This window comes from Dama dama, chromosome 5 (assembly GCF_033118175.1).
Source record: "Dama dama isolate Ldn47 chromosome 5, ASM3311817v1, whole genome shotgun sequence".
Taxonomy (NCBI): Eukaryota; Metazoa; Chordata; class Mammalia; order Artiodactyla; family Cervidae; genus Dama; species Dama dama.
In genome coordinates, this window is record NC_083685.1 from 117,032,052 (window position 1) to 117,054,697 (window position 22,646).

At 36.3% G+C, this 22,646-nt stretch overlaps 1 protein-coding gene across 3 annotated transcripts in view; it reads left to right on the top strand.

Moving 5' to 3' along the window:
* TANC2 (tetratricopeptide repeat, ankyrin repeat and coiled-coil containing 2) overlaps positions 1–22,646 on the top strand; it is a 386,861-nt gene that overhangs the window by 185,797 nt on the left and 178,418 nt on the right. The window contains exon 5 of one of the 3 annotated variants that reach the window (XM_061144314.1): positions 18,216–18,326. The exons of the other annotated variants lie outside the window; for them this stretch is intronic. Coding sequence (XP_061000297.1) covers positions 18,216–18,326 — 111 coding nt within the window. The remainder of the gene's footprint in view (positions 1–18,215; positions 18,327–22,646) is intronic. 3 annotated transcript variants of the gene reach the window in all.

Below are 22,646 nucleotides of genomic sequence, written 5' to 3' on the forward strand. Positions count from 1 at the left end.
CACCAGTTTTCATCACTAGATGGATGGTGAACATAAAACAGATCATTTATACCTCCAAAAATATGTAGATAAGCATAGTTAATTCATTTAACAAATAATAGTACTTGCTTTGTGCCCTGCACTATTACAAGCATCACTAAGGCTACAGCAGTTATAAGCAGACAAAAGTTCTGCCTTTTGTCAGCCACATTATGAATACTAAACATCTGGAAAATGCAAATGAAAATACCATAAGAGACTTCTTCCCATCATGATGGATTAACCAGTACCAGACTTGCCCTCCCACTACAAACAACTTTTTTCAGATATTGGACAGTTGACAGCATGGTAATGTGGTGGAGGAAGAAACTAGGTAAATCCTGGCTTTTTGCCTAAAGGTATTCTCCTAATGATGAAACTCAAGCAGAGAATGGCAGTCTTGCTGAACTGAGGAAACAGAGATCAGAAATTGGGATTGGTTAGATGTAAACTATTAAATACAGAATGGATAAACAACAAGGCCCTATTGTATAGCACAGGAAATTATCCAATCTCCTGGGATAAACCACAATGGAGAAGAGTATTTTTAAAAAAGAATGTATATAACTGAGTTACTTTGCTGTGCAGCAGAGGTTGGCACAACATTGCAAATCAACTGTACTTCAATTTAAAAAACAAAAAAAGTGGGAGTTCACAGAGTACTGAAGAATGGGGAGCTTAACAGAAACAGAACTACGAAATTCTGCATAGGGGGCCTTTTGAGTCTTTAATGTAATACTGAATTGCACATAGGTGGGTGAGACTCCAGGAGGCTGAAGAAAGAATAAATCCCTAACTGTTCTTAGGGTTCTCCCAGAAATGGGAGGTTTTTTTCATTCTGACCGAGCAGACTATAGAGTTCTCATGAAAAACCTGGAGCGTTCAGTAGCAATTGAAGAAAGGACTTACTTTGGCAGTAGTGCTAAACATCTTCAGAGTAGAGGGTTACTCCAGACCTGCCTAAACAAAGGCTTTAAAATAAGGCTCAAGAAGATCAGACTGATCAGCCAGGGACTGATATGCCTTGGAGGGTCAGAAAACAGCTGCTTAGCCTTCCTGGTGAAAGTCAAGAATAAAGAGGATGTTGACTTCCTTTGTTAATGCATCCTTCAGATATCCCTGAATGTGGAAGAACTTGGACACAGCCAAAGTATCCTTTTTAGTGTTTTTCTTTTAACTCAATTATGTTCTCAGCATATTTTGTTGGATATTATTTATGGAAAGTAAAGCTGGAAATTAAATAATTATGGTCTAATTATAATGATGATTTATACAGTGTTTGTTTTCTGGAAGTCTCAGTCTCTCAGTGAGGTGATTTGTAGTGTGATTAACTTTTATATTATCCATGAGTGCTTTTTAAAACTCACATTTTAGGACATTTCTTTTATTAAAGCTATTATTTATAATTCCTTCTTTGCTTTGATTTTCTACTGTATATATTCTTCACTAGCAAATAGTTAACCAGATACCATGGGTACTGCAGTATTCTAGGCACTATAGTCTAAAGAATTGTGCATGAATGAAAAGAACTGTGTATATTTAGGCTGCTCCTAATTCTTAATGATGTATGTGCAGCCAATTTAAAAAAAAAGGGAAGGGGGGCTAAGTTTATATAGAATGTTGCTGCTTTGTTCATTAGTTCTGCATCTAATTTGTATGAGGGCTTCCCAGGTGGCTCAGTGGTAAAAAATCGGCTGCCAGTGCAGGAGACACAGGAGATGTGGGTTCAATCCCCAGGACAGGGAAGATCCCTTGGAGAAGGGAATGGCAACCCACTCCAGTATCTTGCCTGAAAAATTCCATGGACAGGGGAGCATTGTGGGGTCGCAGAGAATTGGACACAACTGAGCATGCACGCATTTAACTTGTATGAATTTCAAAGCTATTTTGTAGAATATGGCAAAGAATACTACACATTCACCAAAACCTATTCCTCTTTCCTCCTGAGCACATAGTAAACTATATATCCCAGCCTTCTTTGCAGATAAATGTGCCATGTGACTGAATTTTGACTAACATGAGTGGAAATAATATATACCAATTCCAGACTGGGCTATAAAAGCTTTACACATGCAGTTGTTTTCATCTTGTAACTTCCGAACTTCTTCAGAAGAATTGAAAGATAATGGAGAGGGAATAACATTGTAGCTATTCCATTAGGCAGAATAGGCTAGACAATTCTGTCATAACAAAAAAAACTTAAAAATCTCGATGGCTTAATACAGCAAAGGTCTATTTCTAGTTTAACCAGCAAGCCTGGGCTGCTCTCTAAGACCACTGTCATTTATGCAGTAACACAGAAACCCAGGCTGCTTCAGTCTTGCATTTCTACATCTCAACATGATACCTCTTTATGACTTTTGTGCCGGAGGAAGAAACAGACTGAAAAATCATACAGGGACTGTGTCACGTCTGCTCTTATTTAATAAGCCGGAACTAGGCATGTAGTCATCAGAAGCTGGCAACGGTAGTCACACCTGTGCCTAGAAACGAATGATGGCTGCAGGGTGCTGGTAGGCACCAGTAAAGTCTACTGTACTGTGTAATTCAGTTTACTGCCACTTTTATAGATTATGTAAAATCATCTCTTCCTAAAATGAGTGCTGCCTTTTGAAGGACTGTATTCAAGTGTAAATGAAACAATACAGTATTCTGAATCAAAAGTCTGTAGTCTACCACTTGAATAATGTGGTCTTGGGCAAGAGATCTTTTTTTTTTTTTAATAGATCTTTTGAGACTGTTTTCCCACTTGTTCTTCATGGAAAATTATGAAGGTTTAATGAGTTAGGTATGGGCTTCCCTGATGGCTCAGACAGTGAAGAATCTGCCTACAATGCAGGAGACCTGGGTTCAATCCCTGGGATGGTTAGATCTCCTGGAGAAGGCAAAGGCTACTTATTCCTGTATTCTTGCCTGGAGAATTCCATGGACAGAGGAGCCTGACAGGCTACAGTCTATGGGGTCTCAAAAGAGTTGGACACGACTGAATGAGTAACACCTTCACTTTTCAATGAGTTAGATAAAAATATAAATAAAGGTGTAAAATAAACTGTTAAACACATGTTAGCTGTTGTGTTATTTGTTATTGTATAGCTTTTCGAAAGTGAGCTATTTGTTTTTAGAGCTGTGTACACAGTGTTAGAATTAGGCTCCAGCAAGAAGTTAATTTCACTAACAGAAGAGCCTCTGCAAGTCTCAGACAAAATTACCCTTCCCACTATTCTTTCTAAAACAAAGTTTAAGCATATTTTTCTACTGTTAGAATGCTCTTTCTACGAAATCATTTTTACTCTTTTTTTTTTTTATTTTTACTCTTAGTTTTGCTTTGCTTTACCAAATAAGGTAAGAGCAATATTATATTTTTTATAAAGCTTTGTAAGAAAATGATTATCAGTAGATATAATATTGGAAAAAGCTTAGTTTTTAAACTTTTTTTATTTAATATAACTTAAAATGCTATCATATCAACTAATTTTTAAAACAAGGCAAAATGTGATGTTATTTATTTAATTGCTTAAACTAAATATGAATAAACTAAATTCATAAATCAAATAAATATCACTATAGATTTCTTGTAGACTGTTGATACAAATCTAGCCACAGGTACCTTAACTAACCTTTTTTAGGTCTCTTGCTCTTGTCACAACCTCTTTCCTAATTTTCTGATTGAGTTTGTAAAAGAGTACTATTAACTTCTGCTTTTTTAAAGTATTTGATAGAATTCACCAGTGTTGTCAAGTAGAATTGGGCTTTTCTTTATAGGAAGATGTTTAATTATTAATTCAGTTTCCTTGCATGTAACAGTCTATTCAGATTTCCCATTTCTTAATGAATCAGTTTTGATCATTTGTGTTAGGAATTGTCCATTTCATCTAAATTGTCTGATTTCTTGACATAAAGTTGTTCATAACATTCTCTTATAATCTTTTTCATTTCCGTAGAGTTGATAGTGATGTCCTGTCTTCATAAGTTTTGGTAATTTGTGTCTTTGCTGTTTTTCTTAGTCAGTCTGGTTTAGAATTTTTCAGTTTTTTAGGTATATAGTCTTTTACTTTTGTAAAATATGAAAGTTCTATGTATCTTTAAAATATAATGCATGCATTTTGTTTGCTTTTTGTTTGTTTATTGAAGTACAGTTGCTGTTGTTGTTTTTCAGTCTTTCAATCGTGTCCGACTCTTTGCAAACCCATGGACTGCAGCACGCCAGGTTTCCCTGTCCTTCACCATCTCCTGGAGCTTGCTCAAACTCATGTCCATTGAGTCAGTGAAACCGTCCAACCATCTTGTACTCTATTGTCCCCTTCTCCTCCTGCCCTCAATCTTTCCCAGCATCATAGTCTTTTCTAATGAATTGGTTCTTCACATCAGGTGGCCAAAGTATTGGAGCTTCAGTGTCAGTCCTTCCAATGAATATTCAGGATTGATTTTCTTTAGGATGGACTGGTTTGATCTCCTTGTAGTCTAAGGGACTCTCAAGAGTCTTCTCCAACACCACAGTTCAAAAGCATCAATTCTTTGGTGCTTGGCCTTCTTTATAGTCCAACTCTCATATCCGTACATGACTACTGGAAAAAAATCATAGCTTTGACTATACGGACCTTTGTTGGCAAAGTAGTTTTTCTGCTTTTTAATACGCTGTCTAGGTTTGTCATAGCTTTTCTTCCAAGGAGCAAGTGTCTTTTAATTTCATGGCTGTAGTCATCATCTTTAGTGATTTTGGAGTCTAAGAAAATAACATCTGTCACTGTTTCCATTGTTTCCCCATCTATTTGCCATGAGATGATGGGACCTAATGCCATGATCTTAGTTTTTTGAATGTTGAGTTTTAAGCCAACTTTTTCACTCTCCTCTTTCACCTTCATCAAGAAGCTCTTTAGTTCCTCTTCACTTTCTGTCATAAGGGTTGTGTCATAGTTGCTGTACAATATTATATAAGTTACAGGTGTATAATATTATATAAGTTACAGGTATACAATAAAGTAATTCACAATTTTTAAAGGTTATGTACTCCATTTATAGTTTTTGTCAAGTAATAATGGCTGTGTTCTCTCTGTTGTACAATATATCCTTGTAGCTTATTTTATACCTTATTATGGGTTGACCAAAAGGTTCATTTGGATTTTTCCATAAGATGGTACAAAAACCCCGAAACTTTGGCCAACCTAATAGTCTGTGCTTGTTAGTCCTCTGCCCCTATTTGTCCTCTCCTCTCTTCCCTGTGTCTGGGCTTCCCTGGTGGCTCAGATGGTGAACGATGTGCCTGCAGTGCGGGAAATCCAGATTGGATCCCTGGGTCAGGAAGATGCCGTAGAGAAGGGAATGGGCCCTCCTCTTTTTCCTCTCTATGGGTAACCACTAGTTTTTTCTCATATCTGTGAGTCTGCTTCTTTTTTGTTATATTCACTGGTTTCTTATATGTTTTAGATTTCACACATACAGTGTTTGTCTTTCTTTTTCTGACTTAGCATTATTGCCCTTCAAGTCTGTCCATCTTGCTACTAGTGGCAGAATAGTATTATGGCTGAGTAGTATTCTGGTGTGTGTAGCGTGTGTGTGTATGTGTTTGGTATACCACATCTTCTTTATCCATTCATCTGTTGATGGATGCTTAGGTTGCATCCATATCTTGGCAATTGTAAATAACACTTCTAGGAACATTGGTATGCATGTATCTTTTAGAATTAGTTGTTGTGGGTTTTTTTTTTTTTTAATAAAAATAATTTATTTTCATATATACTGATTTGATTTTGGTTTTACCTTAAACATAGTTTTGACTTAATCCCAAATATTTGATTGGTGCTTTTTTGTTTTTTTTTCCTAAGAGTTTATTTTAGAGAAAGTTTTAGTTAACAGCAACATTGAAGAGGAGGTACAGAGATTTCCTATATATCCTCTGCCCATCCCCATTATGCACAGCCTCCCTATTATCAACATCTCCCACTAGACTGGTACATTTGTTTCCAGTGATGAACCTATATTGATTCATCATAATCACCAAAGTCCATCATTTACATTAGGCTTCACTTTTTTTTTTTTTTTTTGAGGTTCATGTTTATTCTCAAATGTTCCTGGGATAAAGAACATTTTATTTTTATTTTTATTTTTTTTTAAGCTTTTTTTTTTTTAAATTTATTATTATTATTTTTTTTTCCAGTGGGTTTTGTCATACATTGATATGAATCAGCCATGGATTTACACGTATTCCCAATCCCGATCCCCCCTCCCACCTCCCTCTCCACCCGATTCCTCTGGGTCTTCCCAGTGCACCAGGCCCGAGCACTTGTCTCATGCATCCCACCTGGGCTGGTGATCTGTTTCACCATAGATAGTATACATGCTGTTCTTTTGAAATATCCCACCCTCACCTTCTCCCACAGAGTTCAAAAGTCTGTTCTGTATTTCTGTGTCTCTTTTTCTGTTTTGCATATAGGGTTATCGTTATCACCTTTCTAAATTCCATATATATGTGTTAGTATGCTGTAATGTTCTTTATCTTTCTGGCTTACTTCACTCTGTATAATGGGCTCCAGCTTCATCCATCTCATTAGGACTGGTTCAAATGAATTCTTTTTAATGGCTGAGTAATATTCCATGGTGTATATGTACCACAGCTTCCTTATCCATTCATCTGCTGATGGGCATCTAGGTTGCTTCCATGTCCTGGCTATTATAAACAGTGCTGCGATGAACATTGGGGTGCACTTGTCTCTTTCAGATCTGGTTTCCTCAGTGTGTATGCCCAGAAGTGGGATTGCTGGGTCATATGGCAGTTCTATTTCCAGTTTTGTAAGAAATCTCCACACTGTTTTCCATAGAGGCTGTACTAGTTTGCATTCCCACCAACAGTGTAAGAGGGTTCCCTTTTCTCCACACCCTCTCCAGCATTTATTGCTTGTAGACTTTTGGATAGCAGCCATCCTGACTGGCGTGTAATGGTACCTCATTGTGGTTTTGATTTGCATTTCTCTAATAATGAGTAATGTTGAGCATCTTTTCATGTGTTTGTTAGCCATCTGTATGTCTTCTTTGGAGAAATGTCTGTTTAGTTCTTTGGCCCATTTTTTGATTGGGTCATTTATTTTTCTGGAATTGAGCTGCAGGAGTTGCTTGTATATTTTTGAGATTAATCCTTTGTCTGTTTCTTCATTTGCTATTATTTTCTCCCAATCTGAGGGCTGTCTTTTCACCTTACTTATAGTTTCCTTTGTAGTACAAAAGCTTTGGTTTTTTGAAAAAATAAACAAAATTGACAAACCATTAGCAAGACTCATTAAGAAACAAAGAGAGAAAAACCAAATTGACAAAATTAGAAATGAAAATGGAGAGATCACAACAGACAACACTGAAATACAAAGGATCATAAGAGACTACTACCAGCAGCTCTATGCCAATAAAATGGACAACTTGGATGAAATGGACAAATTCTTAGAAAAGTATAACTTTCCAAAACTGAACCAGGAAGAAATAGAAGATCTTAACAGACCCATCACAAGCAAGGAAATCGAAACTGTCATCAAAAATCTTCCAGCAAACAAAAGCCCAGGACCAGATGGCTTCACAGCTGAATTCTACCAAAAATTTAGAGAAGAGCTAACACCTATCTTACTCAAACTCTTCCAGAAAATTGCAGAAGAAGGTAAGCTTCCAAACTCATTCTATGAGGCCACCATCACCCTAATTCCAAAACCAGACAAAGATGCCACAAAAAAAGAAAACTACAGGCCAATATCACTGATGAACATAGATGCAAAAATCATTAACAAAATTCTAGCAAACAGAATCCAACAACATATTAAAAAAATCATACACCATGACCAAGTGGGCTTTATCCCAGGAATGCAAGGATTCTTTAATATCCGCAAATCAATCAGTGTAATACACCACATTAACAAATTGAAAGATAAAAACCATATGATTATCTCAATAGATGCAGAGAAAGCCTTTGACAAAATTCAACACTCATTTATGATTAAAACTCTCCAAAAAGCAGGAATAGAAGGAACATACCTCAACATAATAAAAGCTATATATGACAAACCCACAGCAAGCATCACCCTCAATGGTGAAAAATTGAAGACATTTCCCCTGAAATCAGGAACAAGACAAGGGTGCCCACTCTCACCACTACTATTCAACATAGTGTTGGAAGTTCTGGCCACAGCAATCAGAGCAGAAAAAGAAGTAAAAGGAATCCAGATAGGAAAAGAAGAAGTAAAACTCGCACTGTTTGCAGATGACATGATCCTCTATATAGAAAACCCTAAAGACTCTACCAGAAAATTACTAGAGCTAACCAATGAATATAGTAAAGTTGCAGGATATAAAATTAACACACAGAAATCCCTTGCATTCCTATATACTAACAATGAAAAAACAGAAAGAGAAATTAAGGAAACAATACCATTCACCATTGCAACAAAAAGAATAAAATACTTAGGAGTATATCTACCTAAAGAAACAAAAGACCTATACATAGAAAACTATAAAACACTGATGAAAGAAATCAAAGAGGACACAAACAGATGGAGAAACATACCGTGTTCATGGATTGGAAGAATCAATATTGTCAAAATGGCTATTCTACCCAAAGCAGTCTATAGATTCAATGCAATCCCTATCAAGCTACCAACGGTATTTTTCACAGAACTAGACCAAAGAATTTCACAATTTGTATGGAAATACAAAAAACCTCGAATAGCCAAAGTAATCTTGAGAAAGAAGAATGGAGCTGGAGGAATCAACCTGCCTGACTTCAGACTGTACTACAAAGCCACAGTCATCAAGACAGTGTGGTACTGGCACAAAGACAGAAATATAGATCAATGGAACAGAATAGAAAGCCCAGAGATAAATCCACGAACCTATGGACACCTTATCTTTGACAAAGGAGGCAAGGATATACAATGGAAAAAAGACAACCTCTTTAACAAGTGGTGCTGGGAAAACTGGTCAACCACTTGTAAAAGAATGAAACTAGAACACTTTCTAACACCATACACAAAAATAAACTCAAAATGGATTAAAGATCTAAATGTAAGACCAGAAACTATAAAACTCCTAGAGGAGAACATAGGCAAAACACTCTCCGACATAAATCACAGCAAGATCCTCTATGACCCACCTCCCAGAATATTGGAAATAAAAGCAAAACTAAACAAATGGGACCTAATGAAACTTAAAAGTTGTGGGTTTTTTTTTAATATATACCTGGGAGTGGAGTTGCTAGGTCATGTGGTAGTTCTCTTTTTAGTTTTTTGAGAAACCTCCATCCTGTTTTTGACAGTGACTGCATTGATTTACATTCCTATGAACAGTGTACAAGGGTTCCGTTTTCTCCACATCCTCACCAACATTTGTTACTGTGTTCTTTTTGATAGCCATTCTGACGTGTGTGAGGTGATATCTCATTGTGGTTTTGATTTGCACTTCCCAGATGATTAGCAGTGTTGAGCATCTTTTTATAGGCCTATTGGCCATTTGTATTTCCTCTCTGGAAAACGTCTATTCAGTTCTCCTGCCCATTTTTAAATATTTTTCATTTTGTTCATCTTTTCAAGGAATTCTTAATTCATTACTGTCCTCAGGTTTTTTATTTACTATTTAATGCTTCTTCTCTGAAAAAACATTTAGCCCTAATATCACATCCTCTAAATTTTGGTCAGTAGACAGCTTTATGAATGTATTCATGGTATCCTCTGACTTTGAAGTTATTACTTGCAAATAAATACTACTAATATACTATCTAATGTCTAAGTTGGTCATAACTTTTCTTTCAGGGAGCAAGCATCTTTAATTTCGTTGCTGCAGTCACCATCTGCAGTGATTTTAGAGCCCCAGAAAATAAAGTCTGTCACTGTTTCCATTGTTTCCCCCATCTATTTGCCATGAAGTGATGGGACCAGATGCCATAATCTTAGTTTTCTGAATGTTGAGTTTTAAGCCAACTTTTTCACTCTCCTCTTTCACTTTCATCAAGAGGCTCTTTAGTTCTTCTTTGCTTTCTGCCATAAGTGTGGTTCATCTGCATATCTGAGATTGTTGACGTTTGCTCCTTGGAAGAAAAGTTATGACTGACCCAGACAGCATATTAAATAGCAGAGACATTATTTTGCCAACAAAGGTCCGTCTCGTCAAAGCTATGGTTTTTCCAGTAGTCATGTATGGATATGAGAGTTGGACTATAAAGAAAGCTGAGTGCCGAAGAATTGATGCTTTTGAACTGTGGTGTTGGAGAAAACTCTTGAGAGTCCCTTGGACTCTGGCCAGGAGATCCAGCCAGTCCATCCTAAAGGAAATCAGTCCTGAATATTCATTGGAAGGACTGATGCTAAAGCTGAAACTCCAATACTTTGGCCACCTGATGCAGTACCTGACTGATTGGAAAAGCCCCTGATGCTGGGAAAGATTGAAGGTGGGAGGAGAAGGGGCCGACAGAGGATGAGATGGTTGGATGGCATCACTGACTCAATGGACATGAGTTTGAGTAAGCTCCGGAAGTTGGTGATAGACAGGGAAGCCTGGGGTGCTGCAGTCCATGGGGTCGTGAAGAGTCGGACATGACTGAGCGATTGAACTGAACTGAACTGACTATCTAATATACCATCTCAAATTGCATTTTTTGTTACTTCTCTGTAGCAGTTGGCTGTGTTACTGTTCGTAAATAGTTGTTTTGTACTTTATTGAATTATTTATTTAAAATTATTAATATCATTTCAGTTATTTAGATTTTACTTGTTCAGAGTTTGTTTTGTTTTCATTATTAGGAAGTTAGTATTGAAGTCTTTAGGTGATAGATACTTTCTTTAAAAGAATGTACTTAGGAAAAAAAAAAAGAATGTACTTTGGTATTCAAATCCCTAAATTTTCAACAGACTGAGTATTTCCTCTGTACTTAGATAGCTGCTATATTCTTTGTGTTATGCTCAGGTGAGCTCCTCCTTTTCATTGGGACCATATTGCTGTAAGTTGATGTTGATAGCTACCTTTCAGTTTTTTTAGAAAGTAGATATAGTTGCTGTTAGTTTGGAAATTGTAAAACTACATAATATTGCTTCTTTGTTCAAATAAAATGAACTCTTAATTTCTTCTTTTTAAAGCTGTTCTCTGTGTTCAGTGGAGATAGGGAATGTTTGTATGAGCGCCCATCATGGATAACTAGTGGCCACACACTGATATTTGTAGTGGTAAACACAGTTGACTTCACTTTGCCACACTGCACACATTTCATATACTTACATTCATACAGGTTTCAAAGAGATCGGATTTCAAATAGTCTGTTGTCAGAAATATGTATATTGTGTTTCTAACTATTAATGTATCTTTATTCAGATTTAAAATAAATGTGTTCTGATTATTTGATACTTCACAGAATAGCATGGGTGTAAAACAACATGCAGTCATTTTTGTTTGTAGTTTAGAGTCAGAAGAATGGGGAGACTAAAGAAGGTAACACATGATATTTGGGAAAGAAGCAAGGAGAAATGTATAAAACATATACTTCATTTTTTATACTTTATAGATGAAAAGAGAACCAGAAAGGTACTTTGCCAGCGTAATGTTAATTTTGTAATTGGTTGGAGCAGTAAAGTTTTATTTTTCATTATAATGTGTCAGAAGCTCTTTTCTGTAGTGGACTAGCCATTATTTGATAAAGACTATCATGTCACATTTTAATTTCCTCTTTCTGGGTTGCATCTGAGGGTGTTCATTTCCTTTATATGTTTTTTCTTTTCTATAAATAGATACTTTCTTCTTGCTAAAAAACAGGAAACTATATGAATTACAGTTCTTTCTTTTCATCTGCTTTTCACTTATATCTAGCTGGTGTCAAATTGTCATATTCTATTGGTTTTTCTCTCTCAATTTTTTTAAACTTGTTTTTGATCCCTCTGTTTTAGGGATCAAACAGATCCCTAAAGTTTTTTGTTGCATAACTGACAAAAGTTCCTTGGCATTCTTCCTTTATTCAGGGTGTGGTGTGTGTCACCATTTAAGCACAGTTATGAGAAGTGGTTGATCAGGATAGATTGGAAGGATACCATTCTTACCATTTCCCAGTTTTAAACCACCATTAGATTGGGGGTTAAGAAGGAGAAAATAAAGAGTATCACAAACAATCTCTCTCCTTCTACCCTTCCTTCCCACCCTTACTCCAGGAAATCCATTGTTACTCAAAGGTTTATTTTTCTAGTAAATGTTTAGGAACTAAAATATTATGAATGTTACAAGAGTCTGCCTATGAAAGCTCTGTTAAAAACTTTTTAAAATGCAGTTTTTTCTTTCCAAATAAATTTTCCACTGTCTCTCTCTACTTCCTTAACAGTTAAATGGTTCATATCTTTCCTCCTAAGTTTTCTTCTAAGAACTTATATTTAGGTCTTTGATCCATTTTGAGTTAATTTTTGTATTTGGTATAAGATAAGGTTCCAGCTTCATTGTTTTGCATACACATATCCAGTTTTCCCAACACCATATATTGAAAAAATTCTCCCCTTTAAATGGTCTTAGTATATTTGTCAAATCATTTGACCGTAGGTTTTATTTCTGAAATCTCTATTCTATTCTATTGTCTGTGTGTCTGTCTTTATGCCAGTACCACACTTTTAATTCTGTAGCTGTATAGTGAGTTTTGAAATCATAAAATTTAATATCTCCAACTTTGTTCTTTTTAAAATTATTTTGGCTATTCAGAGTTCTTGAGATCCATATGAATTTTAGGATGACTTTTTTATCTATGCAAAAAAAAATCTGGGATTTTGATAAGGATTGCATTGAATCTATGGATCACTTTGGGTAGTATTGCCATCTTAACAATATTAAGTTTTACAATTCATGAACAAGGGTTTTCTTTCCACTTACTTATGTCTTCTTTATTTTCTTTCAGCAACTTTTTGTAGTTTCAGTGTTTCAGGTCTTTAGCTTCCTTTATTAAATTTATTTGTAGGTATTTTTTGTTGCTATTTTAAATTGAATTGTTTTCTTAATTTCTTCTCCAGATTGTTCACTATTAGTGAATTTTTGTATGTTGATTTTGTGTTGTACAACTTAGATGAGTTCATTTATTGGTGGAATCTTTAGGATTTTCTATATTTACGATTTTGTCATCTGCAAACAAAGATAATTTTGCTTCTTTCTTTCTAATTTGGACGTCTGTACTTCTTTTTCTTGCCTGTAACTAAAATCTTTTTTCCTCCTTTCACATTTGACAGTGAATTTGTCTTTAGATTAACCTTACTAACTATGCATTTAATCTCAAAACCAACTTTGTGAAAATACTTTCTTGGTGCTTTATGTTCCACTCATCTTTATATTTATCCTTCAGTTCTCATTTTCCTGGTCCTTGCTTTGTTTGATCTGGCTCCATACCATTCTCCCATGAGTATCTGAGTCTTATGCCAATTTCTCCATAGAAGTTCCCCTCTGCTGTGAAACATTTATTGAAGACAAATACTTTAGTTATTAAAATTTATATTTTAATGTCTTTATAGTTGGTTGGGGCTTCCCTGGTGGCTCAGCTGATAAAAAAAAAAATCCACCTGCAACATGGGAGACCTGAGTTCAATCCCTGGGTTGGGAAGATCCCCTGGAGAAGGGAACAGCTATCCACTCCAGTATTCGAGCCTGGAGAATTCCACGGACTGTGTAGTCCATGGGGTCACAGAGTCAGACACAGCTGAGCGAATTTCACTTATAGTTGCTTGAGCAAGGTGTGCTTCAGCATCATCTACAGCATCTCCGTTTACAGAGGAACCTCCATAGATGGATTTTCTTTTTCACCATTAACATTTCTTTATGATCTATCTGATTGCTCTTAATCCCCTGTCCTCTACCCCTCAGTGATCTTGGTAAAAATTAACGAGTACAGACACATTGGTCTCTCTTCAAAGGAGGCTTCGAATGATGGATACTTTATATCCTGGGATTGCTTTAATAAATAAATAAATAAACCCATAGCTTGAGAGTTGTAGTGCTAAAAGAGTGATTGAGAAGAAATCCTAACTTTTACCCATAGATGTTAATACTTTCAGAAATGAGGCCTTGATTTCTATTTTGTTTCAACTTTTTTCATTAGATGATGTCCTCTAGCGATCCATTTTCATGAGATATTTATAGATATCTCTCTCTAATCCAGTGTCCACAGAGTTTAGTGTGCTTTAGAATCACTTGGAAGGTTTGCTAAGCACAGATTGCTGAGCCTATACTGTCTCAAGTTTCTGGTCCTCAGCTGGTTTGACATGGGGTCTGATCATTTGCATTTCTAACAAATTCCCAGGTGATGCTTTACTGCTGGTCCAGGCACCACAGTCTGAGAACTAGCGGTGTAAATCATACTATTTAACTTTCTATACTCACATATTTCTCTTTGTCTAACCTAGACCATTATGACTTGGGTTTTCTACCACTTTCTAAGTTACAGCATGTTTTCTTCAACATCATTTCCTTTTCAGTTTTAAAAACCTAATTGGTAATAGCGCTGTTCTTATCATTCCCCCATGGCATCTTAGACATCTTTGTTTTACCCCTCTGTCACAGACAGTTCAGACTTTCCAAAGCATGCTGTATCTGTGATGGTGATGATGATGACGATAGCACCTGAAACAATGATAAAAACAGCTAGCATTTATAAAGGATATTCTGTGCTGGGCACTTTTCTAACCATTTTATTTGAGTTAATTCATGTAATCCTTGCAACTGTCCCCTGCTGTAGCTACTGTTATTAACCCTAAGTAACTGATGAGGAAACTTAGGCACAGAAAAGTTCTCACAGCTAGGAAAAAGTGGAAGAGATGGGATCTAACTTAGGCTTTCTAGTCTCAGGGCTCAGATCCTTCATTCCTCTGTTATCCAGTCCTTTCGTCCTATGCTGTTGAATTGACCAAAAAGTTCTGTTGGGTTTTCCAATAAGATCTTATACCATGTTATACTGCCTTTCCATTCTCTGTCTTGAAACCATGTGCTTATTTTGTTTTCCATAATCATAGCCTCTTTGCCCCAGGCCTAGTAAGGCTAACTTGCCCAGTTTCTTATTACCTGTAAGTGCTAGAGCTACAACCTCAGTCTCTCAAATGACTGAGCCCATACTCTACTAGGATTCCCCGGTGGCTCAGACAGTAAAGAGTCTGCCTGCAATACGGGCGACCCGGGTTTGATCCCTAGGTCGGGAAGATCCCCTGGAGAAGGAAATGGCAGCCCACTCCAATATTCTTGCCTGGACAATCCCACAGATGAAGAAGTCTGGCAGGCTACAGTCCATGGGCTCACAAAGAGTCTGACATGACTGAGCGACTTCAGTATACTCTAATCAGTATGCATCCTTTGCATACAGTATGCATCTCAACTCAGCCATATACTCAAACTCAGGTCTCTCACAGCATAAGAATCATATACCCAGTATTGGTTCAGATTTCAGATTAGTGGTTTCCTGTTGTCTCTTATATCACAGCAGAATACCTGGTTTGGTTTTAGAGTCCCCTTTGTTGTTGTTTAGTTGCGAAGTTGTGTCTGACTCCTTTGCAGCTCTGTGGACTGTAACCCACCAGGCTCCTCTGTCCATGGAATTTCCCAGGCAAGAATGGAGTAAGGTGCCATTTTCTTCTTCATTAGAGTCCCCTACTCATCTTATTTCAACCACTTAAAAAAAACTATTTGGTAAACCCTTGACACAGAGTTCTTTTACCCATCTAATTCATCTTATATACCATTGATTTTACAGTAAACTGTTATTAGCATTCTAGGCTTCCAAACTGCTATGTCCCATCTTTCATGTTGACCAATTGTGTTCTCCACCAAGTAGTGTTAAGCATCTTGGACAATCTGTCATGCTTGTGATTGTACCTCCTGGGTGTATTTGACTTAAGATAACACTGCTGCTACTGCTGCTAAGTCGCTTCCGTCCTGTCCGACTCTGTGCGACCCCATAGACGGAAGCCCACCAGGCTCCCCCGTCCCTGGGATTCTCCAGGCAAGAACACTGGAGTGGGTTGCCATTTCCTTCTCCATAAGATAACACTAGTTCTCTATAATTTGAGTGAGAGCAACGTTATAATCTACCTTATAAAATAATGTAAATTCATTGTTAGACATGTATAGTGTCCCATAGATGACAGTTAGAGATGAAGGTAGAAAAGAATTAAATGTCCACTGTGAGCTATAAAGGTAACAATTGGAACTCCCTGAGAAAAGAAAATAGAGAAGTCTACATGGTATTGAATTTTCCAGATCTCTAGGATCTTGATTTTCCCGCTTGACTTCATCTCATAATTCTTAAACATTCTTCCTACCTCCCTCAACTTCTCCTGCCATCCTTCAATTTCTTTCTTACATATCTACCCTCAGTTGCTGATTTCTGTCTGTCTACTAGCCCCAAATTTCATTATAAAAATTGTTACTAAAATTTTTAGATGTATAGGGTCCCTTGAGCAGGGACCAGGGCTGTCTTTGTCAGAACTCAGCAGGTAAAAGAATTATTCTACTGCAATGATAAAATAATAAAATTCTAGGAAAGTATTTAAGAGATTTAAGAATTAAAATATTAATAATTTCTCCTATACAAAGCAATATTGGATAAATAAAATGTTTTATTATTTTTGAATTGGTGAGATTACAGTGAAAGAGGTTCTAATATTGGCTGCAGATAAAAGTAGCCTGCAGATATGCGTATAAGTCATTTGAGATATTCATTTGTGATAGTGATTTTTTAAAAATAGGCTCAAGTTTTACAGTTAACAGAGGTGAGAATTCTGCTGTTCCAAAGCTTGCTTTTGGCAGAGAACCATTCTGTTAGCACCCTCAGTCTTGGTTGCCATGGAGACAGTAGACTTTATTTTAACATACGCTTAAAATATACATACATACCCTAAGATTTAAGTGTGATTTAGTTGACTGTAGATTTTGAGTATCAAAAATACTTTCTATTTTTTAAAGACTTTATATTTTTGACCTCCAAAGAAAATAGAGTAGAATTCTGGTCATGGTAATGACAAAGTTTTACATTACTTTTTACAGGGTCTTTTAGGAATAACTTAGAATCCCCCTGTGAATCAGTAATGGATGAGGATTTTGAAGAACATGCCGAAACTTTTGATAAAAGAAATGTGATCTTAAGCACTCACATGTCTGGAACACCTAGAGTTATGATATAGTGTATATAATGCATACAAATCAATTTCAGATTTGGCTGGTACTTTTGCCACCAGTATTATACTAAGCACATTCCTCCTATTACAGTTTATTTCATAGAATTCAGTTTAAAAGTACCAAAGCAGTCTTCATAATTTTAACTTTTAATATATTTAACTATTTAAATGTATATCAATAATGTTCCTTAACATTTTTGCCTAAAAATCATTAAATAAAATTCACACTAGCTTTTAATATGAAAACTTTCAATTCATGAATTATGCTTTTTTTGTTCATTCATTCCTTACAAGATTGAGTGAATTCCATGGCATGGAATATTACTGTTCCATAGACCTCATAATTATATTTGTAACCAAATCACATCTCTTTATCTTTAGCAGCCAGTTGCAAACTCTCATGGCCTAGTTAATATCTTAGTCCACTAGCAGTTTTGACTTCTTACCTAATAGCTGAGCAGTTAGGTAATTGATTTCCTTGTTAAGCTAAATAGGTTAATCCTACTTAAGGTAGTTATCACAACCCAGTGTTGTATTGATAGTTATTTCTGGATAAAGAAAACTTTTGGTTACATTTATTATAAACAAAATCTTAAAGCTTAGTCCTATACTTTAGTCAGTTAATACCTGCATTTAAGGGCAAAAGAAGACAAAATCAGAAAGCTCTTTGCTTTATAAGGAAAGAGAAAATAGCTAAAGGTAATAGACTTGACAGGTACAACTTACACTCATAATTTTGATGATTAGATTTTAGTTTTTCCAGTTTGCAGTGACTTTTTAACAAGGCCCATCTCCTCTATGAAGAATGCAGTCAATTTTTTTCTGGCACAAAAAAAAAAAAATAGGGTAACCTGATCTGAGTCTGACAGAGTGTGTCGTTCATTTAAGTGCTTCCATCTGTTGCCTGCTGTTCCCCTTACTCATGACCCCTCTATGTTTCTCTTTCCTTTCTCTTTCCCTGTTTCTCTTTCCTTTTTCTTCCTTTCTTTCTGTTTTCCTCTCTCTCTCTCTCTCTTTTTTTTTCCCCTCTCCCTCTCTCTCTGTCTCTATTTTTGTCCTTAGCCCCTCTGAGGAAGGCAAAGTTTGTTGAGAGCCCACGAATTCCAGAATCCGAGCTTGGCTCACCAACCCTCACTTCAGCTCAGAAACTGGACGTGGATGCATACTGCCCTGGTAAGCGTGCATGCAAAGTATCTGCTTTGAAAGAGGGAGGTTTGGATTAGGCCCATCCAACAGAGCAGTGTTTTGCATGTATATTATTCATAAAATCACAGCTGTTATCTCTTGTGCAATTGACTGTGTATTTTCCTTATTAGAGCAGTTTCTACTGAACATCCTTTTTGATTATTGATATAATTATGTAGATATTGAAAACAGCTTCAAGGATAATTTTCAAAAGAACCAAAATAATTTGGTAGATACATTCTCAGGGTGATTTGTGTGACCTGAGATACTTGAAGAAATTTTGCTTTGGCCATGTCCACTCAGCAGTGTTCAGGTGTGAATAAAAATGTCAGTTCAACCCTAATCCTTTGCATATGATCTTTTTTTTTTTTTTTTTGCCTTAATCCCTGTTGGTTTTCTGAACAGTTATAGAAAATAGTTGTGATGTTGGAAACATTATACTTGAGTTAGGAAAAAAAGTTACCGTTTCCTGATTTGGACTCCTGGACACTCACTGTTAGAAATACCTCTCCCCATGAATGGCCTGTCAGCACATGTGGGAGTTCACTAAAACCCTTCTTGTGTGGGAGCCAAGCTGACACAGACTCATTATCAATGCTTAGATTCTTCCAAACTTAGATGAGTTGCTTGGCAACATCCTTTACACTTACTCTACAGTGAGTCTATAGAGCCATGTTAGAAATGTTCACAGCTCTAGTTGAGTATACAGATCAGAGCTTCAGTAAAGAACTTTAGAAGACTTGGTTTTAGGTCTGTTGTTTATTCCTGCTTATTAAAATCAATGTTAAACCACAGTGGATACAACTACTGCATATTTACCGTACTAGAGATTAGCAGAATAAGGTGATTTCTAGTTCTAGGTAAGATATCAGTAGCTGTAATCTGAAATGTCAAGCTAATATACCTCTGAAGCCAGGTAAGACATGTATTTTTTTTAAAAAGACAGGAGGCAAAAAACTTGAGGCAAACCTAATCAGAGATATTTGAGTTTATGAACCAGCGTTGAATATTGAAGGACCTTGGGGATTTCGCTTTGAAGTTGCAGAACCTTGGTCTTCATCCACTGTTGTAAATGACTTTCATTTTTAAATCAATCACAGGTAGGTGTTAGAAACTAGCTTTTCTGTTTCTAAAAGGAACAAAGTAGCGTCTTAAAATAACACTGTAGCACTTTGTTAAAAGAAGCCCTGTTTTAAGGTATTGTCACATTTCTTGGACATTGGAATATTATACTCTGCATTTCTTATGCAAATTTTAGTATAATAAAGTAAAATAATTAAATGCACTAATTCTCTGTTCCTGCATTGAGTTTTGGAAGAGAGGTTTGGAAGAAAAGAGAGGTCTTTTCTTTTTCAGATTTGCAAATCAGAATTAGTGTGGGGGGACTAATCTTTCACTTCCTGATTGCCCTATCTGACATCTTTAATCTAATCTAGTGATTGTTACTGTCAAGAAGCAAGGGAGCTGCTGTTATTTAGAATGCCAGTGCTGAATCACTGTGAAAAATCTTGTCCATGTTATTACTTATGAATATTTTTTTCCACAAACATGAATCTTCGCTGAATTGGAATTGAACCAAACTAAACCTCAATTAACATTTTCAGAAAACCAGGAAGAAACTAAAGCACATTGCCAAAATGTTAATTGCCCTGCTCTGCGGTCTCTCCTTTTCTTATCTGAAGCAGATTTAAGGCATAGACTCTTCTTAGTGATTTGTTCTTTTATAACAAATTCTGTGAAAATAAGTTTCTGCTGAGATAAGATTAGTGACCTGAGGGTTGAAGCTGTAATCTTCTACATAGTACCAAAAATTAACAATAAACAAGTCAATTTAGTATACTCATAAAGCAAACAAATAATCCATTCTTTCTGAATTTCTCTTACATAGGATATACTAACAGAATAATGATCATATTAATATTTTATGATATCAGATCACTAGTTTTAATGGCATTATTATGTATATCTTCCTGCTTTATTTATTATCACATGCAAATTTGGAGAGAAAGTATATGTCACAGAGGCAACAAGCATAAGCTAAAGGTTAAATGAGCACTGGTTCTCAAATTTTAGCATGCTTCTCTGGTGGCTCAGTGGTAAAGAATCCACCTGCCAATGCAGGAGGTGCAGGTTGAATCCCTGGGTTGGGAAGATCCCCCAGAGGAGGAAAGGGCAACCCACTCCAGTACTCTTGCCTGGAAAATCTAATGGACAGAGGAGCCTGGTGGGCTACTGTCCATGGGGTTGCAAAGAGTCCGACATGACTTAGCGACTAAACAACAATACCAGCAAGAATTACCTGGAGGACTTCTTCAAAGGCAGGTTGTGGGACCCGACCCCAGAATTCCGGGTTCAGTAAGTCTGGGTAGGTTGAGAATTTGCTTCTCTAACAGACCTGCAGCCGGTGCTGAAACTGCTGGATGAGGTGCCACACTATGAGGACCAGCTGGTTACAGGGTGGCTGGAGGCTGCACCCTTCAGGCTCACTCTGTTGCTGACTTCTGAGGAGTAATTGCTGATGTTGTTTCTTTATTATCCAGACCTCAACATTGTGGTGTCTGTATTTTAGGTGGGAAGAAGAAAGCTTTTGTTTCTGAGAAGTGGACATGTATTTTCCTTGGTTTGTCTTTTGGTCCATGGTATCTGAGTACCTGTAACTAGTTTTCAGTGTTGTCCTGCCAGGAAAAGGAAGTTGTGGATCAAATCAGAGCAAGTCGTTGATGTTTGGTCTACAGGGACTAGGGAAGGCTACAATGAGATATAGATATTGATCCAGATTATTCGTCTAATAAACTGAGGGATTCAGTCTGTATAGCATTAGATTCTAGAATACTTAAGTTTTACTGTCCCTCAAATCAGATTTGTTGTATGCAGAAAATGTGAGGAACAGTACAAGTAAACAGTATGTTTTGGTTCTGCAACTGAAACCATAGAGATGATCGATGATGTTACATAACTGAACTTCCAGAGTCAGGGGAAGGTCAAGCGAATTGTGTTTGATAATCGTCTTACAGTGAGGAAATTAGGACCTAGAGAATTTGAGTGATTTGTGTGAGGGTATAAGCAGGATTTATTGTTGAACAGAAATACAAGTGCCTCTAACTTTATTACTGTGTAAAATTCTATAAGCATCCCTTGCTTGACCCTTAAATTAAAAAGTAGAAAATTCAGTTTTCAAGTATGAGACAAGACTGTATTCTCTTTTAGGGTAACCAACTGATATCAGTGATTGCAGTGAAACAATTGCCTAAATAAGAGAACACACTCATCCTACCCTCTAACTTTTCTGCCTACAGCATTGGTTATTAGCTGTGTGATTTTAGGCAAGTCACTTAACTTGTCTAAGCTTCAGTTTCCTCATCTGTAAAAATGGAAATGGTAATCTTAAATCAGATTAATAAATACAGAGCACTTAGTAGAATGCTTGTTTTATAGTAAATGCTTATAAATGTTAGCTAATTTTGTTATTATTATAGTGATGATCCTGAGTGTATAACACAAGATCTTAAAGTGTTTTTAAACAGGAAATACAAGATGTAAAGGTTTATGGTCATTTTTAGTTAGAATGTATCTGCCTATGTTTCAGTTACAGTTGTCCTCTTAGTAGTTTTGTGATCTTGAACATGTTGTATAATTTCTTGGTGCCTCAGTTTCCTATCACAGTAGCGTTACATATAACATGATGTTACTTGATAATTTAACAAATTAAATATATATTTGCATAGATACATGAATACACACTCAAAGGGGGAAATGTCCAGAAGAATACACCAAACTAACCTTGGTTGCCTAAAGAGGGAGAGAATTGGGATTCTGTTTGTTGTCAGAGGAGAGAGTAGCATTCATGAGCTAATGTTCATGTTAGCAGTGGTTGTAGCTGACTGGTGGGATTACAGGTGATTTTTCTTTCCTTTATTGGGCAGTATGTGTTAGTTTCAGAGAGCTCAGGTTCTGAAATTAACTCTGCATTTAATTCCTGACTCTGTCACCTACTAGCTGTGTGACTACATGTAACATTCATAGCCTTAAATTCCTTGTGGGATTGTGATTAAAAACAGCTCTTTTTTTTTTAAACAATAAATCTTACTCATAGAGTTGTTAAGATTAAGTAAAATAATGTATATGACAGATGCTCAGCTCAGGTGAAATAAATAAGAAATGTATTACCCTTCCTGTTGTTCATCATCATCATTATACTTTTCTTTTCCAAAATTTCTGCAGGGAATTTGTATTGAGATTTTTTAGTAATCAGATGCTACTAAAGGATAGCAACATTCCTTCTTAGTTTTTTCAAGCTTTTTATGTTGC